The 19844-nt window shown below is 57.8% G+C and overlaps 1 protein-coding gene across 1 annotated transcript in view; it reads right to left on the reverse strand.

Annotated features, from left to right (window-relative positions):
* Nucleotides 1–9992: 9992 nt before the first annotated feature.
* The window catches only part of RAB11FIP4 (RAB11 family interacting protein 4), a 102331-nt gene continuing 92479 nt past the window's right edge, over nucleotides 9993–19844 (reverse strand). Inside the window, exons 5-15 of the mRNA XM_052658405.1 lie at nucleotides 19505–19699; nucleotides 18764–18898; nucleotides 18332–18367; nucleotides 16728–16827; nucleotides 16359–16462; nucleotides 15188–15328; nucleotides 13207–13288; nucleotides 12568–12705; nucleotides 12317–12475; nucleotides 11116–11259; nucleotides 9993–10109 (exon numbers count right to left, since the gene is read on the reverse strand). Of these exons, the coding sequence (XP_052514365.1) occupies nucleotides 9993–10109; nucleotides 11116–11259; nucleotides 12317–12475; nucleotides 12568–12705; nucleotides 13207–13288; nucleotides 15188–15328; nucleotides 16359–16462; nucleotides 16728–16827; nucleotides 18332–18367; nucleotides 18764–18898; nucleotides 19505–19699 (1351 nt within the window). The remainder of the gene's footprint in view (nucleotides 10110–11115; nucleotides 11260–12316; nucleotides 12476–12567; nucleotides 12706–13206; nucleotides 13289–15187; nucleotides 15329–16358; nucleotides 16463–16727; nucleotides 16828–18331; nucleotides 18368–18763; nucleotides 18899–19504; nucleotides 19700–19844) is intronic.

Genomic DNA, 19844 nt, shown 5'->3' on the forward strand with positions numbered 1-19844 from the left:
CTTGCCCCAGCGACCACTCAAACCTGGTGATGCAAACTCCCCATCTCACACAGCACACATACACACAACCGTGACAAAATAAGTCGGGTCTTACCTGAGTCCATGCTGCCTGCGTCTCCTTTCCTCTCTCAGCAACCTAGGCCCCCTGCCGCTCTCTGGAACTCAGCTCTGTCCAGGCGGCCCCCAGCTAAAGACGCTTCTTAGTGGTTGCCATGCACAGACCTGACCTCTGCCCTCTGCCCTGCCGGTTGTTTGCATATGCTCTTGATGTCCTTCCCAACCTGCTTCACCTGGCCATCTCCATCTTTTCCTCCTGAGAAATCATCCCCTGATTCATCAGATGATTTCCAGAACGATGATGCAATGACTCTCAGCCCTAAACACACTGGAATCTCCTGGGGGGCTTTGAAAAAAACCTGTGCCCAGGCCCACCCCTCACCAGGTGAACTCAAATCACTGGGCTGGGTCCCTATATCCACGGGGCTTCAAGTTCCTCCAGGTGATTCAAATATGCAACCAGGTTTGATAACCCCTGTTTCTAGAAGCTGCTCTGCTGTGAGCATGGGGGGCGCATCTGTCTTCCTTTCCCTACCCCCTGTCAGGTGCTGGTGGCTGATAAAACACCTGCTTAATGGATGATGAGACCCACCCTTGACCCACCACACTCTGAATGGCCTCAGCTGTGCCATTCCCCCGGCCCCACCTCTCCACTCACCACCCAGCCACAGTGCCCCTGAAAGGGCCAAGCTTTCCACAAGCCCCCTCCACGTGTGATTCCCAGATCCTACCATCCTTCAGGGCTCTGCTGAAATGCCCTGTCCTCAGGGAAATTGTCCCTGAAGCCCACTGGCCTCAATCCCCGTCTCCAGCTCCCATCCCTGCCTTGACATTTTTTTCCTTGGTACCTCTCATTACCCAAGTCACCTATGTCTCTCCTTCCCCCAAGAGGAAGAGTCTTTGCTTTTTGGTACCAAATCCCCAGGGCCTGGCACAAAACTTGTCACAGAGCTGGTGCCAGCAGATTAAGTCTGTTGGTTAAGTGATTTTGGTATCCAGATATTTTTGGCCCTTCAGGAGACTTTATTCTGGGCCCAGAGGACTCTAAGAGGCCCTAAATTTGAGGGGATGGTGAGTTGATGGGATTCAAACCTTGAACAGGGAACAAGGTCCCATGTGCTGCAACTGAAGATCCTGCAGGCCACAACTAAGACTCGGGGCAACCAAAACAAAAAGGCAGCAAAGCCTGGATACATAGACAAAGATACATAGACAACAAAGAGAGACTGGGGTGATGTGGCCACAGCCAAGGAGCACCAGGGACTGCTGGTCACCATCAGCCAGGAGAGGCATGGAGTGATGTGGCCACAGCCAAGGGGCACCAGGCACTGCTGGTCACCATCAGCCAGGAGAGGCATGGAGTGATGTAGCCACAGCCAAGGAGCACCAGGGACTGCTGGTCACCATCAGCCAGGAGAGGCATGGAGTGATGTGGCCACAGCCAAGGGGCACCAGGCACTGCTGGTCACCATCAGCCAGGAGAGGCATGGAGTGATGTGGCCACAGCCAAGGAGCACCAGGGACTGCTGGTCACCATCAGCCAGGAGAGGCATGGAGTGATGTGGCCACAGCCAAGGGGCACCAGGCACTGCTGGTCACCATCAGCCAGGAGAGGCATGGAGTGATGTGGCCACAGCCAAGGGGCACCAGGGACTGCTGGTCACCATCAGCCAGGAGAGGCATGGAGTGATGTGGCCACAAGCCAAGGAGCACCAGGGACTGCTGGTCACCATCAGCCAGGAGAGGCATGGAGTGCACCCTCAGCTGGAGTCTCCAGGGGTGGGTGGCACGTTGGTAAAGAACCCACCTGCCAATGAAGGAGGTGCGAGAGACGTGGGGTCAGTCTCTGGGTCGTGAAGATCTCCTGGTGAACAGGGCAACTCCAGTATTCTTGCTGGGAAATCCCACGGACAGAAGAGCCTGGCGGGCTACAGTCCAGAGAGTCACAGAGTTGGACATGACTGAGCAACTGCGTACCCAGCAGAGCCTCTAGAAGGAACTAATCTCACTGATAACCTGACCTCAGACTTCTGGCCTCTGCAACTGTGAGAAAATTAATTTCTGTTGTTTCAAACCCCTTCACTGGCTTGTGGTATATTTTTTACAGCCACCCTGGAAAACTAATTTTGTAGAGGAGACATTCTGATTAGGGGCCTTTGGGGGAAGAGGAGTTTTGCCTCCCAAATCCAGATTCTGATTCTGCAAGCACGTACTGGATCCCATCTGGTGACTTGACTCCTCAGGTAGGAACTGTTAACTTCCCTTGTTTTACAGATGCTATTGCTGCTGCTAAATCGCTTCGGTCCTGTTCGACTCTGTGCGACCCCATCTTTTACAGATGAGGCAACCGAAACTCAGATAACTTGCTCAGTCACATGGAAGTCAGAGAGTGGGGGGTCTGATTTCAAGTGCAAGAATTTTTCCATGAACACAGAGTTGGTGCTTAATGGCCGAATTCTTGTGAAACATCAGCATGTTGGGTTTAATACTGGGGTTCTCAGTGACACCCCCCGTCCCTGCCCTGGATCCCAAGACCTCACTGTGCTTTCCTCTGCTTCCTTGACAACACTGAGTTCAACTTTTCAGGACTTCAGGTCTCAACACACACCCCAAGGTGCAAGAGGGTTACAGATTCTGTAAAGGTCTGCAGTTGCTTCTGGATGGCTGGGGTAGAGGGCAGAACCAGTCTCAAAAAAAAGTAATGGCACACTAAGAAGGAAGCTGTTTCTGAAACTGGGGTGTGGGTCCAGTGCTCAGGAATTGGAGACACCTGGCTGGCAGGAGAGGGCTCCTCAAGGGAGTTGGGAACAGAGTTGCCAGATAAAATACAGGAAGCCTACTTATATTTGAATTTCAGATAAACAATGAATAACAATATTGCTTGGGACGTACTTACACTGAAAAATTATCTGCAATTCAGATTTAACTGGGTGTTCTGTATTTTGACTTGTAGAGTCTGGCAACCCTAGTTAGGAAAGGAAAGGCAGGTTAGGAGAATGGAGGGGAGTAAGGTCTAGAACACACGACTTCCAGTGCGGGAAGATGACTTTGACGTAAGCCCAGGAGGCTGTGTGAATCCACTGAATGGCGCACCGTCCACCCACCGGGGCAGACCCATGGCACCAGGGTCTCTGTGGGGGCCTGGGCCAACAACTTACCTCCAGAGGCTGGGCACCTGTGAACCCGGTCGACATTTGGAATCGCATAACCACCACCAGAAGCAGACAAGGAGAGGGCGGGACTCTGGGGGTCTGGCTACTCACCTCCAGGGCTTGGCAGGACTCAGGCTGGCAGCCTGATGTGCAACCAGGCTCAAGTGGAGGACGTGGGCCTGGGACCCAGGAGAGGCACAGGAGGGGACACAGAGGGAGCTGGCACCAGGACCCGGCTAGTGACCAGAGCAAGTTGAAACCCTGGGAGGCCCCGGCTGAGAAAGCGAACATGGCTGCCCAGAGGACAGTTTTCAAACTTCACCAGGGATGATGATGGGATCCTTATCTCCTCTCCCAGGGACAGCAGGCTCACAGGAGGGTCTGCAGGGTGAGCCCCTGCCCTAGAGACTGTTACCTGGTACCCTGGGTGAGGCCCGCTCTTCCTATGAGAGATTGGCCCCAGGAGTTCTGAGACCAGGCCTCCCCTCTTCCACCCTCTCTCCCCCAGCACAGAGACACCATCAAGTCAGGCAAGAAAAGCAAAGTGTTTATTTACATCTTGGTCTGTACACGAGAGTTCCCCAGGGAGCCTGCCTCTGCAAGCCTGCTCCTTTTTGGCCCAGAAGCAGGCGGGAGGCAGAGGGCTTGGGACCCTAGGACTCAGCCTTGGAGCCTCAACCCCGTCTCCCCACACTGGGGCCTGGATGTGGAGGTCTCACCCCAGCCCCAGAGCTAAGCCTGCTTCTGGATGCAGGCTCCAGGGGCAGAAGACTCCGGTGAAATCCCACAATGCGTCAGAGGCACCTGACAACCCCCTGGATGAGCTTTCGCGTGCAGCTCATCCCTCTCGGCTCTGGAGACCCAGCGGAGAAAGTGGAAGGAGCTGGGCGCCTCAGTGACTCAAAGTCCTGACATCACCAGGGATTTAACGGCACCCGGCTCTGAGCACCTTGGGTGGAAGAGCTCGGCGGTTGTTAATGGCAGGCGGGGGACGCAGCCTGAAGCCTCTTCCTTCTGCCTGCTTGGGGTCTGAAGCTGTTCAGACAGCAGATGGCGGTGGCCCTGAACCCAGGCCTGGCGTCAAGCCCTGGGAGCCAGGAGCTTCTTCTGAGGGGCCCAGGTGCATCCTCCCAGGAGCCCAGAGTGGCTGCAGACCCATGACAATCACTGCCAGGCCAACGCCCCAGGTGAGAAAGGTGTGCTCTGCCAGCTACAGGTACTGACACCGACTCGGGGAGGGGTTTGTGGGAGAAGCTGCTTTGCACACAGCCTTTTCTAGTGTGCAGGGTTCCTAAAGAGCGGCAGGCTGGGTGAGGCGCTGAGTGGGCCCAGGACCCCCACGCTAGGGACCGGAATGAAACATCTGTCCCAGGTTAGCGAGTCTGAGTGGCTGAGCAGGTGGAGGGCCTGGGGACGGCGTGCGGGGGGTCAGCCTCGTGTGGCGGAGGCGCGTGGACACAGAGGGGCTGCTTTGTATGCTTTACAGGGTTGGGCAGAGGCAGGGCCAGGGTAACCGAGAAGACGTAGAAAAGGGGGCAGTGGAAATGTGGGAACTCCTGTACAGGGTGATGGGGGGCGGGGGGGGGGGGGGGAGAAGGCACAAAGACAACGACCCCAAACCATGCAGACAAAACACAGCCTGTGCAGCACAGCAAAGCCGAGGGCCCAGAGGAAGCCTGTCTCCCGAGGCTGCAGCGCCTAGACCCCCCAACGGGGTGGCCTTGGGGTGCCCAGCTCAGCCACCCCCTGCTGGTGGCGCCGGGCGGACGGCCCTCCTTTATGGTCACAACGAAAACAAAGAGAGAAACCTACGATGTCAGAGCACCAACGTCACGTGACATCGAGCTTCGAAGGGTCTACGCTTTTAGAAACAGACCTTTCTAGAAGGCAGCCTGTTTCCCCAAGAAAGAGGAACATGGCAGAAGGGCGGGCGGGCCGGCAGGCCGGCCCATGGCTCCGGCCCCTCATTCTCCCTGCCCGCTCATAGGTCCGCTCAGAATGGGCTGGGAGGGTCTGGAGATCCTTAAAGTCAGCAGAGGGACTTGCTCTAAGTCACCCAGGTGGCCCCTGATGAGCCTGAAGCATCACAGGAGAGGGGCTGCCCGAGGAAAGTTCTGAAGTTCCGCACTGCCCCCTCCTCAGTCTACAACCCACCTCAGCCCTTTGGAGAGTCGCTGTAGACCTGCCAGGCGAACAAAGTCATTGCCTGGGCACCGCAACCATCCCAACACATCCCCTGCTCCGATCGTGTCTATAATTAGCTTTTAGGTTTAAATCTGCTAATGCATTAAACCCACACACCTATGCAGCACAAAAAAAGGGCTGAAATTTCTCCCCGGTCCACCAGGCCCCACTGGCTCCTGCAGGTCTTTTCCCTGCTACTAAGTCCCTCATTGGAACAAAAGAGCCTGCCTTCCTGACCCCCAGAACCTGGCTGGGCCAGGAGTTCAGCAGACTAGAGCCTGAAGCCTCCAGGGCTGGGGAGGGATGCTGGTGTGGTGACCTTTATCCACCCAATCTGAAAACAGATCAGAAAGCGGGAATCCCCTTCGGCTCAGCTATGCCAGTAGGTAGCTGCTATTTCTGAGGCTGCTTTCAGCACCCACCCCCCAACTCTGTTCTACCTACACTTTAATCACTGGGCCTCTGACTGATACATCCCAACACCTGCCACCCACCGACTCCATGAGCAACAGGCAAAGACCAACCTGCCCACTCAGGTTTGCTAATCCCTAGACTGGTGGCTCAGCCGGTGAAGAATCGCCTGCAGTGTGGGAGACCTGGGTTCATTCTCTGGGGTGGGAAGATCCTCTGGAGAAGGGGAGAATTCCATGGATTGTATAGTCCATCGGGTCCCAAAGAATCGGATGACTTTCACTTTCCAGGCTCCTGAGAACAGCTGGATCTACCCACTCCTGAAGGCATCTGGCCTCCCCCCTCCTGGGTGTGAGGGGGTCTGCTAACATCTCACCATCTGACATCATTAAAGGAAAAGCCTCCAACGTCTCAGCAGGGGAATTTAGTTACCTAGCACCTAGGTTAACAAGCCCAACAGAGGTTTTCTCTGCCTCTGGCCAACCGCCTCCTAGAAGTCCCAACCTTGGCTGCACATTACCATCACCTGGGGAGCTCTCTGAACAGTTAGGTGCCTGGGCCATACCCACACCAACTGAATCCAAATCTCTGGAGGCCCAGGCAGCAGCATTAAAAAAAAAATCTCCCTAGTGATTCCAATGCATAGCCCAAGTTGAGAACCACTATTACTATTTCAGGTCTGGGTACTTCGGGAGGTTGTCAAACTCTGTTTTTAATGGGTCAGAAATAGATTAGGAGTTTACAGATAAAGGATAATTTCTCTTTGACAATTCTCAAAGAATCTGCAAATTTAAAATAACTTACCTAACTCTGGCAATTCAAAGTTAATTTGTTTTTGGACATTGACTTGCTGGTTCAATGAATTTTGTTGGGGCTCTGATTAAATGTGAGGACTGCCCAGGGTCATGTCAAATGTGAACCTGCAGCAGAACCCCCTCCCCACACCCCGAAACAACCTCTAAAACCTGCAGACAAGTCATTGCTAATCCCTACTTGGTAGAGTTGCCAGGCTTAGCAAAAATGAAACCCACCCGGGGCACCCAGTTGAATTATAATCACTTGGGGAATTCTTAAACTCCAATGATGCCTGCGCTGCACCCCACACCAACGGAATCAGAACCTCTGGGGATAGGGCCCAGTTACCAGAATTTTAAAAATGTCATTTTAAATATATCCCCAATATTGTATGGAACACCTACTTAAAATTGTTTTGCCTGAAATTCACATTTCACGGGGCATCCTGTATATTCTCCAGCAGCCCCACCACCAAGACCCTGTTCTAGAACCTGCACAGGGGCTGTGGCTTGGAAACCCTGTGGCATCGCCCCCTCTCAGGCTAAAAAGCTACAGGATCTGAACAAGCCTATTGGATGTATTATGGCTGAAGAAGGGTGGATTTAACTTGGGGCATGTGTTAAATGGAACTCAGCCTCAATTTAAAGTCAGCCCGGTTCTCAGACCAGGTCCGGAGGGGCTTTCAGACCAGAGCCTCCTGGGGGAGTCGGCTCGCGTGGCGTCCCCTTCAGGCTGACAGCTTTCTCCACCCGCTTTCCCCTGGGTGGAGACTCCTTGCCACATTCTGACTCTGTTATGAACTCAGGCCTCTGCGGCCTCCCCTGGAATTCCACATCAGTGCGGCTAAAGAGCATATGCACCGTCACCCATAAAATGCTCCTCCCCCAGGGCGAGCCCCACCCCCACGGGCCAGGACCCGGATCCGGCTGGCTTCTCTGCAGGATGCCTTCTCATATAAAACCCAGACCCAAGCCGCAGCGTGAGTCATCAGCTTTCCGGTCTTCATTCATGCCATTCATTCCTCTTAGCAAATTCTCAAGAGACCCACTCCCCACGCCTTCCTTCCACTGCCGCTTCTGCTTAGACCCCTGGGGGCCCCAAGGAGACCAGCGTCCTGAGGGGTCGAGAGACTCCCAGGAGACTGACCCCCACCTCCCCACCCCGCTCCCATCCTCCTCTTCCTGGTGCGGGTGGCCCCAAAGTCCTGGGATCAGATCCATGCACAGGCTTAAACAGAAGTCACAAAATCCAACAAGAGTGACTGGAACGGGATGAAGACCAGTCCTGGCTGAAGCCCTGCTGTCAGTGGGAACACATCCGAGTCCCCAAGTCCCTGCTCACCCTCCCAGCCCTCTCTCCGCTGCACACACGTGTCCCCAACGTGCCCAAGCCTTCTCTTTCATAGGAGAAGCGCTGAAGGAAACAAACGGCAGTGACGGGTTGCGGGGGGGGGGGGGGGGGGGGGGGGGGGGATATGTTGGAAATAAGACCATGCGCATTTATCTGTATTTGGATTAAGGATATGGTTCACAAGCCACACAAAATTGAGACAAACTGGAAAACTCAAAGAGTACCATATCTGCTCCTAGCCGCCTAGAACAAAAGATCACATGAAAGATCCAGAGGGTGAATTTCCACTGTGTCACCAGGCTGATCTGTACCTTTGAAACAGAACTGGGAGTCTGCACCGATTTATTTTCTGTTGCGGTTCAGGAATAGCCACGGCCTGGTCATAGCTATGTCTTTTGACCTTTTTGTCCCCTTCCCTGATGGCTCAGAGGGTAAAGCGTCTGTTTGCAACGCAGGAGACCCGGGTTCGATCCCTGGGTCGGGAAGATACCCTGGAGAAGGGAATGGCGACCCACTCCAGTATTCTTGCCTGGAGAATCCCATGGACCAAGGAGCCTGGCAGGCTACAGTGCATGGGGTCACAAAGAGTCGGACACGACTGAGCGACTTCACTTTCACTTTCTTTGTTCCCTTAAAATCTGTAACTGGGCTTCCCAGGTGGCTCAGTGGTCAAAGAATCTGCCTGCCGAGGCAGGACGCATGGATTTGATCCCTGGGTCAGGAAGATGCCCTGGAAGAGGAAATAACAACCCACTCCAGTATTCTTGCCTGGAGAATCCCATGGACAGAGGAGCCTGGTGGGCTACAGTCCTTGGGGTTACAAGGAGTTAGACACAACTTAGTGACTAAACCACCACCCACCACCAGCAGCATGGAAGACTAAGATTTCCCTGCAACTTCCCCAACTGTCTCTCACACCAGCACAGCTGAGACCCGAATACAGGCGTGTTTCTAGAGGCTGGGACAGAGGGGCCTCACTGTCCGGCAGAGCCAAACCCAGACCATGGATTCCGAAAACCTAAACCTAAGGCTGTGCCCAGGGACAGGTCAAGGCCCACTCCCAGCCCTTGGGAGCTGTTGAGAGGGTCCATCCACGCCTCTCTCCTGCAAGGCAGCCCCCGGAAAGGAGGCTGACAAGGATGTGACCGTGTCTTTGGCTGCCCAATGTCAGCGCGTGCCCTAGACTGTCCCCATCCCTTTCCCTTTTCTTTGACTCCTTCATTTACACCCAAGTGAATGCCGCTTGTTTCTCATGGTCTTAAAAAAAATAACCAAGACAGAAAAGGAGAGGTAGGTGAGCAGGGATGGGCAGGTTTACGGAGAGCTCTCAAAATGCCAAGAACCCTCAGGATGATGGCTGCCCCCCCACCCCCAACCCTCTGCACCTCCAGCTCCTCTGCAAGCCTGAGTCCTTTGGATACACTGTGCACAAGCCTCACAGGGGGCTGCTGGATGCAGGAAGGGCTTGTGAGGACCCCCGACATGCTGCCCCCCACCCCCCACCTTCTCTCTGAACTCAAGCACCTGGGCCTGAAAGGTGGCCGAGGAGGCTGGTGAGGCATTCAAGCTCCTGGAGAAGGTTGTCACTTTGCCCCCGCTCCGAAGGGGGAACAGGGATGGGGGTCAAAGAGCCTGTCGCACTAGAATGCTTTTCAATCCTTGTCCCCAGAGGTAGAATCATTTTGTCCAGTATCTGAAACGCAAGCTTCTTCTAGCTCTCGTCATTACAGTAACTCCTGATGGCTAACCTCGCTCCTGCCCACCTCCACGACCCTCTGCCCCACTTTGCGAGGGGCAGAGGGACCGCAAAACACAGGACAGCTGATGGCGCAGATGGCACCACGGCTGCTGCCCAGGGTCACGCTCTGCTGTGTGCACGGCCTCCCCACATACACACCAGTACACATTACACAGCGGTGCCCAGAGACACATTTACAGTGTGCGTGGGAGGCCCGGCCCGGGCCGCATCCCCGGGCGGGGTTCTGCCCCTGAATCCTGGGGTCTGGGGGTCCTGCGGCTGCTCTGCAGCCAGCCACCCTCGTCTCAGTGTTTGATCTCGAGGATGGAGGGGTTGTGGTCCAGGATGGCTAGGATGATCTTGTCCATGTACTGCCTCAGCCGGAAGTTGATCTCCTCCTGCTCCTTGAGGGCTTCCATGAGCTAGAGGGAACAAGAAAGCGAGGTCAGAGGCCAGGCGGGGGGCTGGGGTGTGGGCAGAGCCAGTGTCCCAGCAAAACCAGCCTTGGAGCCCAGGCAGGGGGAAAGGTGCAGAGGCGCAGGCCACAACCCCAGAGAGGCCCGGATCACTGGCCTGTTGCGGGGGCCCAGATGTGTACGATGTTGTTGATAAAGGCAGAGAATGCTGGCCAGAGGCGTTCATAATCAGGAGTGACACCCAATGTCCCAAGACCCTAAGACCACCCGCTGTTTCTCTCGCCACCCCCAGTCCTGCCGCTGTCCTTCTCCAGGTCGACTCCTGCCGTGTCCATGGGATGCGCCTCTGCCCGCAGGCTGGAGGCTGGTGCTCGGCTCGTGTGGGCACTCCTCAAGGCCAGGGGCCAGCTCCTGGCTGTGTGTCCCCAGCACAGGGTAAAGGGGTTCAGTGACTCATGTTGAAATCTAACCTGGGTATCTTGGAGGCCTGATCTTTCATAACCATACCCCAGTGGGGCAGAAAGAGTGGGCTTTGGTGCTAGGGACCTGGGTTCCTCTCTCTCCGTAAGCTGGGTGATCTTGGGTGATCCTGGTCTCCCGATCTGTGACATGGAAGTGTTCAGAAAGGCTTTGCGTTCTCAGAAGATTAAATGAAGACATACTGCAAGCAGGTGCCCCCCAAAACGCTAATATCCTTCTCCTGCTGGCTTGGGTCCAGGGGACATCCGGCCTCCCCTGGATCGCACACTGATGACATCAGCGGGCCATTCTGGCACACTCCCGACCAAGCGAACTCAAACTCTGCTCTGCTCCCAACCCCTCTCTCCTCTCACCACGTATAGGAAATTGGAGCAGGCTTAACTCTGCCTCCTCTCACTGCTCTGCCCCATCACTCGGGGTCATTGCAGATGGGGACGCCCAGGGGGCCAGGGCCTGGCCTGCTTTTCCTGCCCCGGGGCAGGACTCACGGGCGAAGGCCAGGCTCCACGGCGAGAGCGTGTGGGCATGTTACCTCATCGCGAGAGGCTGTGTCTATTTCCGCTGCCAGGGACTGGGCTTTGGTCTGGGTGGCAAAGAGGTTCTTGGCTTCGTAGAGGCTGAGGCTCAAGATTTGTCCATTCAAGTCATCATTCTGATCTCGCAGCTTGTGATTCTCCTGCAGAGGGGGACACAGGCAACTGTGACTCCCACCGGGACCCGCTGCTCCGCGTCCATGGCCTCCTGACCACTCCCCAGGGTGTGCGTCACTGGCCAGTCCAGGACACCCACAGATGACCTGGCCTCTGCTGGGCTCCAGGGCGAGGAGGGCTGGGTCCTGAGGGGGCTTGGGGTCCTGAGGAGGAGTTACAGCCTTGCTCAGGGAGCCAGGTGTCCAGGGAGGAGCATGGCTCCAGACCACCCCTTCTTCCCTGGGGGTGGGTGAGCCGGAAGAGGGGCCCTGGAGGACACTGCCCACTCAGTGGCTCCTTCTCCAACACTGGCCCTTGGTGAGGGAAAGTGATGCTCTGGGTCCCTGGGGTGGCAGGTCAGCTCGTCTCCTTGGCTCCTCCTGCAGTCGGGCTCAGGAATCCTGCCCTGGGGAGTTCTTTCCACGGTGCCCTCGGCTCCTGTGTGCCTCCTGCGCAGAGCCAGCTGACCAGCCCCATGCCCTAGCTTTCGAATCAAGGCTCCTACCTGCTCACATCTGGGACCCCGGGCGCCCCCTTGTGGCTGAGAAGGGTTGGGGTTTAGGACTGCTGTGGGACGGGGACCTTGAGGAGCCGCCCCACAGGGATAATTTATTCTGCAGGGTCTCTGAGCACCCTCAGGCCCCCGTTGGGTCACTGCCCCTCCTGATCCTGCTTCCCCCACCCCCAAGGGCTGCCCAGTCACAGGAGAGCGTCCAGGAACCCTCTGAAATGGACTCTTGGGCTCGGGGTGGGAGACACTGATGTGTAGCTGAGTGAGGTTTCCTTCTCCCACGTGCCCAGGACAGAAGACTGGTGTCTGTTTCCCGTCATGGATGCTGACCAAAGACCGACCCTGGGGTTTCCACCCACCTCGCCTGAGCTGGGAGAAAGGGCTGAGCGGGCCTGACGATCAAGGTGTCGGGAGGAGCAGGCAGTTAGTTACAAGGCAAAAGGAGATGCTCCGACGCTCAGCCTTGCACAGGAGACGCACCCCGAGGGGACCTGGACACCTCATGCCCTGGGATGGGGGCTCCCGGGGCCTACCTGCTTGAGCCGCTTGACCTCGTGCTCCAACTCGACCTCTCGGGCCCTGGCGTTGAACTCGCCGAGGCTGGAGGACGAGCTGCGGCCCCTACCCGGCCGCTCGCAGTCCAGCTTGTACATCTGCAGGTGCTCCAGCTCCTTCCGCAAGTCCTCGATGAGCTGCGGGGGAAAGAGGCCGGTTGGCAGGAGCATGGATGCGGGGGGCTGGTGGGGTGGGGTGGGGTGGGGCGCCCTGGAGCCCACCGACCCACCTCCTGTGTCGCCTCCCGCTCCTTCTGGAACTCGAGGCGGTTGTGCCGCAGCTTGTCCATCATGCGCTTGTACAGGTCCATCTCATCCTTGAGCCGCAGGCTGGTGTCCTCCAGCCGGTCTGACATGCGCTGCCGCTCCTGCAGCCAGGGAGACCGGGGCAGGGGGGAGAGTTCCCAGGGGGCCCGCTGCGCCCTGGGGGGCTTTGCTGGGGGCCTGGGGCAGCCACCTCGACAAACAGGCAATCAGACCAGCCCGCAGGACAGAGCCCTCCAAGGCACAAATTAAAGAAACAGCTAGACCCCTAATTCTAGAGCTGCAATAAGAAAAGCCTCAGGTCTCCACAGTCCTTCAACGATGCCAGATGGATTTGAATAGAAGGTAAGAGTCCAAACAGAATCTGGCCTCTTTCTCCTTATTTTCCCCCATAATACAGAGAAACGTATTCACTGTACAACATTTGGAAAATCAGAAATATGCAAAGACAAACTATTTGTATTTTGCTCCCCATGTTTTTTTTTTGGCTAGGGCAATGAGAATTTCAGAAACTAGAAACCGAAAGGCCAGCGATAGCCAACACAGCCTCTCTGTGGATTCAGCTCAAGATCCAAGTCTGAGCAATGCCTGAACCTAACGCTCACCTCATCCAGCTTCTCTGTTTGTGACTTGAGCCGAGTCACCGTTGTTCTAAGCTCGGTGTTTTCTTCCTCTAATTGCTGCACTCTGGGGAAAGGAGGACAAGAATGTCAGAAATGGAGATTATCTCACAGTCTGACAGTCTGTAGCAATTCTCAGCTCCCTAGAGGAAGGAAGATACCAGAAAATGAGAGAGAGAGAATATGAATAATTGTTCCAAATGGCAGTATGGCTGTGAGCTCCCTGTCATCCAAGGCAAAATGATAAAGATCCTGAATTACTATCATCTTTGAATAAAAGGAAAAACTCACTTGGGAATGAATAAGAGCGTGGGGCTCTTTGTACATGCGTGCTTAGGGCCTGCAACACCCCACGGAGGGAGAGGCAGCAGTGGTGCTTTTCTGCTAAATGGAGAGTCCTCCTGCGGTGTCCACGGCGGGGCCCCCCTGTGAGGATCCACAGTTTGAAGGCAACGAACGCACCATACTTGGTTTTCGCTCTCCCCTGGGGCTCTTCCCTTGGCGTGTTCTCTGATGCCCACGGGCAGTGGTTCTGACCCTCTAACCCTGTGTTAGTGTTCACAAGGGGGTGTCCAGGTCGATTTTACGTGACCCAAAAAGAGGGGCCGGTGAGCTGGGCCATCAGCCAGTGGCCCTGGGATGGTGCTGGGCCATTCCCAGCAGGGCATTCCCTCTCCTTCCCACTGTCGCATCCTCCTTGGATGGAGGGCTCCTTGGCCCCAGCTGTCCACTGGGCTCCCCAGGAGAAAAACACCCCTCTCCAGGGCTTGAGGGGAACTCAGACCTGCCCCCACCTACCTGAGGAGGCCGCCTCACGTGAGGCACAGAGCACCCGAGGGAACAGTGCCCCCTGGAGTCAGGCAAAGAGCCGGCCTCCTGGACCCGCACACCCACCTGCATCCCAGCCACCTCTCAGCCAGCCGACTGGTCGGCTGTCAGGAGCAGGCAGAGGACGTGATGTTGAACGAGGGACCAGGCTCATTAAGAAACAGGTGCAAAACAACAGCTTCTAGAACATGAGTGGACGATTAAGGGAAATTGGGGGGCGGGGTGTCTCTGATTGCATGGAGGTTTGGCCCGCCCAGTCCCCTTTGGGCCTGCTTGACCCTGCCAGCCGTGAGGTGCGAGGTGAGAGACCACCTCCCACCCCAGGCTGGGCCGGGCAGACTCACCAAGGCTCAGCTCAGAGCCTGGGGCAGCAAGGGGCCTGAGGAGAAGGGGGGCAGCCATCCACTGTGTCAGGGGCCCACGAGGGCCTCTGGCCTGGGTTTGGGGGGAGGGCCTCGGACATCCTCAGAGTCCCCACCTAGGTGCAGTGGTTGGCTATGCCGCAGCCCGTCTGCCTTCCTGCTCACTCTACGGGGAGGCTGACGGATGGATATTGAGGCCCAGGAAGAGACAGAGGACGTCCAGCGTCACAGAGCTGGTGGGTGACCACGCCAGGCCCCCAGGTTGTCCTCCCCTGCCTGCCTCTGGTGCAAACAGCTGTGGCTCAGGCCCAGGGGCAGCCCTGCGCAGCCTCTGCCCCCGGGTCGCCGGGTCAGGGCACCCTAGTGTTCAGGGGCGGGGAGAACCCAACAGCAGGGGGCGCTCCAAGCCTGGACAGCAGACCCAGCCCAGGACTCAGGGCAAGACCTGTGTGTGCACATTCCCTTAACCTATTCTCTGCTGCTAAGTTGCTTCAGTCATGTCAGACTCTGTGCGACGCCATAGATGGCAGCCCACCAGGCTCCCCCGTCCCTGGGGTTCTCCCAGCAAGAACACTGGAGATAAAGCATCACTTCCAGTTGGACCTACTATGAAAAATGTTACTTTGAACATTCTTTTACCTGCTTCCTAGAGAACACGCCCAGGCGTTCAGGTATCAAAAGGAGAACTGTTAGGACCAGAGGCCTCCCCGTGGGCTCAGTTTTCCCATCTAAATAATGGGACTGCATCTGCCTACAGAGGCATCAGAGGGACCCACCTGGTGGTGAGCAGCTCGATCTCCGTGCTGCGCTCGCGCTCCAGCTTGCTGTAGGCCTCGCGGTGGCGCCTCGCCTCCTCCTCCAGGGCCTGCTCGGCCGTGGTCTCCTGATCCTTCACCATCTCCTCCAGCTCGTGCACCCTGCAGAGAGGCGTGTGGGCCCCAGTGCAGGGCCAGCTCTCGTGGCCTCACTCTCCTCCCCTCAACCTAGGCTGCGACCAAGGGGAGCCCCGGACCCCACGTCACCGACACCCCAACTGTGGGCTGGCAGCTCTACTGACAGATGAACAGGGGACCTGGCAGAAGCTAAGGAGAGGCGGGCCAGCCACGTGTGCCACCGAGGGGCGGTGCCAGCAGTCAGTCCAGAGGGGAGAAGTGGGTCTCCTAGGGCGGCACGGAGAGGGCCGGCCTCACTGCAGCTGGATCAAACAGCCCAGAGGCCTCGCCTCCTCTTTTCACTCCCTCCCTTCCAGGACGGGATGCCTCTGATCAACAGTTCAGCTCACTGGGCACCCTGACTGCAAACATGGGCACGTCCTGGCTGGTGGTGAGCACGCCAGAGCTGGGGAAGGCCTGGCACCACTGTGGACCTTCTAACCCTGTGACTGGTGGCCAGGATGGTGTACCACTCTGGGACATGACCCTCTGTGAGGCTGACCCTCTGGGATGCCCAAGAGGACCCGTCTTTGAGTCCTCCAAGGTTGAGGACCAGACCCTGGGTGGGGATCAGTTTACCAAGTTTCAGGAGGGTCATTCTCTACACGCACCACCTCATCAAGTTGTGTTCAGTGGGCCTCTGTCGGGCAGTGGGGGCAACAGCAATGCCTGGACCCCTCCCACAGGTGGCAGGTGTGAGCCCGACTCCCACCAGCGTCTCCCTCTGTAAAGCTTGTCCCCCGGAACGGAGCCAGGCTCTCATTGTTGCAGGACAGAGACAGGAAATGGGTCTCAACTTCCACCTTTGACCCGAGCTGGGGCTGCAGACCTGGAGGGCCGAGGTCAAGCTCTGCCTGTCTTCCTGTCCCCTAAAGACCTGTCCCCCTGGGCGCCCAACATGGGCAGGGCCGACAGCAAGGTGCTGACAGGTCACAGGCCTGCCGAGCTAGAAGGACATGCAGGTCACCCCCGCCCCGACCTCCCCCGGGGCCGTCGCAGCCGAGGCCGGCCTGACCTGTGCACCAGCTGTGTGTTCTCCTGCTTCAGCTTGCTCTTCAGGTCCCCGTTGGTCAGGCTGTCGTTCTCCAGCTCTGTCACCTTTTTTTCCAGGAAGCTCACCTACCATAAGGGGGTGGCGGAGAAAACCTTTGAGTCCACAGGACAGAGAACCTAACGATGGTGAGACTGAGGCCAGGACCCCCACTGGTGTGTGAAGAGGAGTCATGTTGGGGTGGGGATGGGATGGATGTGTCCAGGTGGTCGGGGCTGCCTACCCCCAACTCCTGGGTCTTCCACGTCCCCAGGCAGTACCTCGGAGCACCCCAACCCCACCCCAGGGGGCACGCGTGGCGAGTCCCGTTTGCCCACGCCCGCCCTGGCGCACCTTCTCCGTGATGTCGTTGTCACAGGAGTCAATGCTGTCCCGGAACAGGTCCTCGGTGCTGCCGTTGCTGCTGCTAAAGTTGCTGCTGTGCATGAGCTGCCTGGGGGTGGTGTGGTGGGGGGGAAATGCATGTCTGTGCATGAGCTGCCTGGTGGGGAGGGGGAGGCCTGTCCTGCTGCAGGGGCCTTGGGGAGACTGGGGTTCAGACTCAGCCTATGGGCTGGGGAAGCACCCCAGACCGCTGGGAGAGTACCAGGAACCCCTCTGAGGAGGCTGCCCTCCCTCAGTCAGGGGAGCGAAGTGGCCTGACCCCTGACCCCTCTGAGGAGGCTGCCCTCCCTCAGTCAGGGGAGCGAAGTGGCCTGACCCCTGATCTCCAGAGATCGCTTTGCCCAGAGGACAGCAGACAAGCTGCAATGGCCCTCCTGAGCCCCGGCAGACGTGGTCAGTCCATCAGGGACTTTCCTCCTGCTCCCTGTGCTCACTGGGGGGCCAGCTAAGAGGTGACGTGGGACCCAGCTAGTGGAGGCACCCTCCCCCAGCCCCACCTCCTGAGCCCCTTCCACCTGGGAACCACCCCAATGAGGCGGCTGGGCACCACAATCCGGGAAGAGGGCCTGGGCGCCCCGAGGCCACCCAGCCCCCTAACCAAGCTGACTCCTGCTATGTCACTGGGGACCCAGGCGTGGGTAGGGGGACAGAAACCCATCCAGGATGTGCACGACCATGGGCTAGTGAGTGGGACTGAAAAGGGGCCACGGCTGTCCAGGTGACCCCTTACCTGAGGCAGAAACCCCCGCTGCTCCCCAGCGGCCCCCACCTCCCACTCCGTGCCAGGCAGCAGCCGGGGTCTCAGCCAAGACGCCGCCTCACCCCAGTGCCTGGACCCTCGCTGCAGCTGCCAGGGCCCCAGGTGCGGACCTGGGCGAGTCTGCGGGAGAGCTGGTGCGGGACCTGGTGGGCCCAGAAGCAGAGGGACCAGCTCCAGGGGAGACCCTCACACCCCATCTCTGTCAGCGGGAAGCCCAGGGCCTCTGCTGGTAGGGCCGCCTGCTCCAGAGCACAGGGAAGCACATGGAGTGTGGGGCGGACTGTGTCTCTCAGGGCACCCCTGGGGTGCCTGCCAGAGGCAGGGGCAGCTGCGGGTTCAGAGGCTGAACCCTGCCGGGAGGGACACCAGGTAGGCTGGGGAGGAGCCCAGCCCTTCTTTCCTGGAAGTGGATCATCCGTCCGCTGCCTGCACTGCCCTGGGACGCCTCATCCCCTCTGTGCGTCCAGCCACACAAAGGGCACTGACTGGGTCTGAGTTGCTGGCACAGAGTTGGCCACCCTGGCAGCAGGAGTGTAGTGCAAGACACTACAGCATTCAACCCGAGCTACCCTGCTCAGGTGGTAAAGAATCTGCCTGAAATGCAGGAGACCCGGGTTCGATTCCTGGGCCGAGAGGATGCCCTGGGGGAAGGCGTGGCTACCCATTCTACTATTCTTGCATGGAGAATCCCATGGACAGAGGAGCCTGGTGGGCTACAGTCCATGGGGTCACAAGAGTTGGACACGACTGAGTGACACACACACACATACACACCCCCGGTGGGGGACCTTACCGTCCGAAGGCTGTGCTGGAGATCTTTCGATTGGGGCTACACAGAGAGACAGAGAGAGAGAGAAGGCCATTGAACAGAGGGGCCTCTAGCCCACTGCTTCCTCTGCCCTGGCCACAGCATACGCAAATGCAGGCGAGGCTTTTTTCTGCCCACTGAAGGGAATTTACACATCAGCTTGGCCCTCAGAACTGCCCCTGATCACCTGCCAGGAGAGAGTGGGGCCCCTAGTCACCGACCAGGAGAGGGTGGGGGCCCCCAGTCACCGATCAGGGGAGAGAGGGGGCCCCAGTCACCGACCAGGAGAGGGTGGGGGCCCCCAGTCACAGACCAGGAGAGAGACGGGGCCCCCAGTCACCGACCAGGAGAGGGTGGTGCTTCTTCCCCGGGTCCCCCCCCCCGCCCCGACCCCTACGCTGGTCCCCAGGGCTGCACCTATTAGCCTTCAGGCTCTTGAGCCGGGCTTCCAGGTCGTTGAGCAGGCTGATTTTCTTGCAGCACTGGGAGCAGTAGACGTCCACGGGCTCGCTGTCGTACGCGTGCCGCATCTTTCGCGGCGTCTGCCCCGCGCTGGGTCGTAAGAAGGAAAAAGGTTCACCTTCGGAACCGCTGTCCAGTTCGGTGCCCCATCCCGCTGAGCTTATTCCTAGGTTCTCTGAAACCTGTGAGCCGTGTGTGTGTGTGTGCGTGTGTGTGTGTGTGTGTGTGTGTGTGTGTGTGTGTGTGTGTGTGTGTGTGTGTGTGTGTGTGTGTGTGTGTGTGTGTGTGTGTGTGTGTGTTTGGGGGTGGGGAGTGGAACTACAACAGTAGAGCTCCCTCTTCCAGTGCTCTCAAAGAGGAAGCCAATGAGTTGTACCCATTTCACAGAGGAGGAAACTGACAGTTAATGTCAGAGTAAGCAATGACTCAGCTGCGTGGGAAGGTATCAACATGCCACTTGGCATCTGCAGCCCCTCAGGCTGGTTAATTTGGTTTCTTCCCCAAGATAGAAGGAAGGAGGAATTCCAGACCCCCAACCCCCAGCCCCCTGCAGGATTCAGAGGCAGTTCCTGCCCATCTACAGGAGCAGAGCCCAGTTAGTTCACGGCTCTGCCTGCCAAACCCCCCCGGGATGAGGCAGGATTGGTTCTGCCACTTTTCCTGGATCCCAAAGGCCGCTGTAGACTGAGGGGTCACCTGGAGGACACTGACGACCCCAGGTCCGAGTAGACGTTGGTCCTGGTCTCGTCGTCCGGGCAGGGGCTGCTGGGGGCACAGTCCACGTCATCCGCCTCCCCGTAGTCCTCAAACTGCTCCTCGTTGCTGATGAGCGAGGTGGTGGAGTGCGTGGAGAGGTCTGACGTGGTCATGGACGGAGGGTGGCCCAGGGACCTGAGTGCAGGACAAGGGCCAGCTGCGAACCGGGGGGGCGCCACAGCCCGTGGGGGACAGGCAGGCCAGGACACCAGGACCCTGACGATGAAGCCTGTCCTCCTGCCCTGGTTAAGTACACTCTGGGGATCGTATCCTAAGGGAA

Source organism: Budorcas taxicolor, chromosome 19 (assembly GCF_023091745.1).
Source record: "Budorcas taxicolor isolate Tak-1 chromosome 19, Takin1.1, whole genome shotgun sequence".
Taxonomy (NCBI): domain Eukaryota; kingdom Metazoa; phylum Chordata; class Mammalia; order Artiodactyla; family Bovidae; genus Budorcas; species Budorcas taxicolor.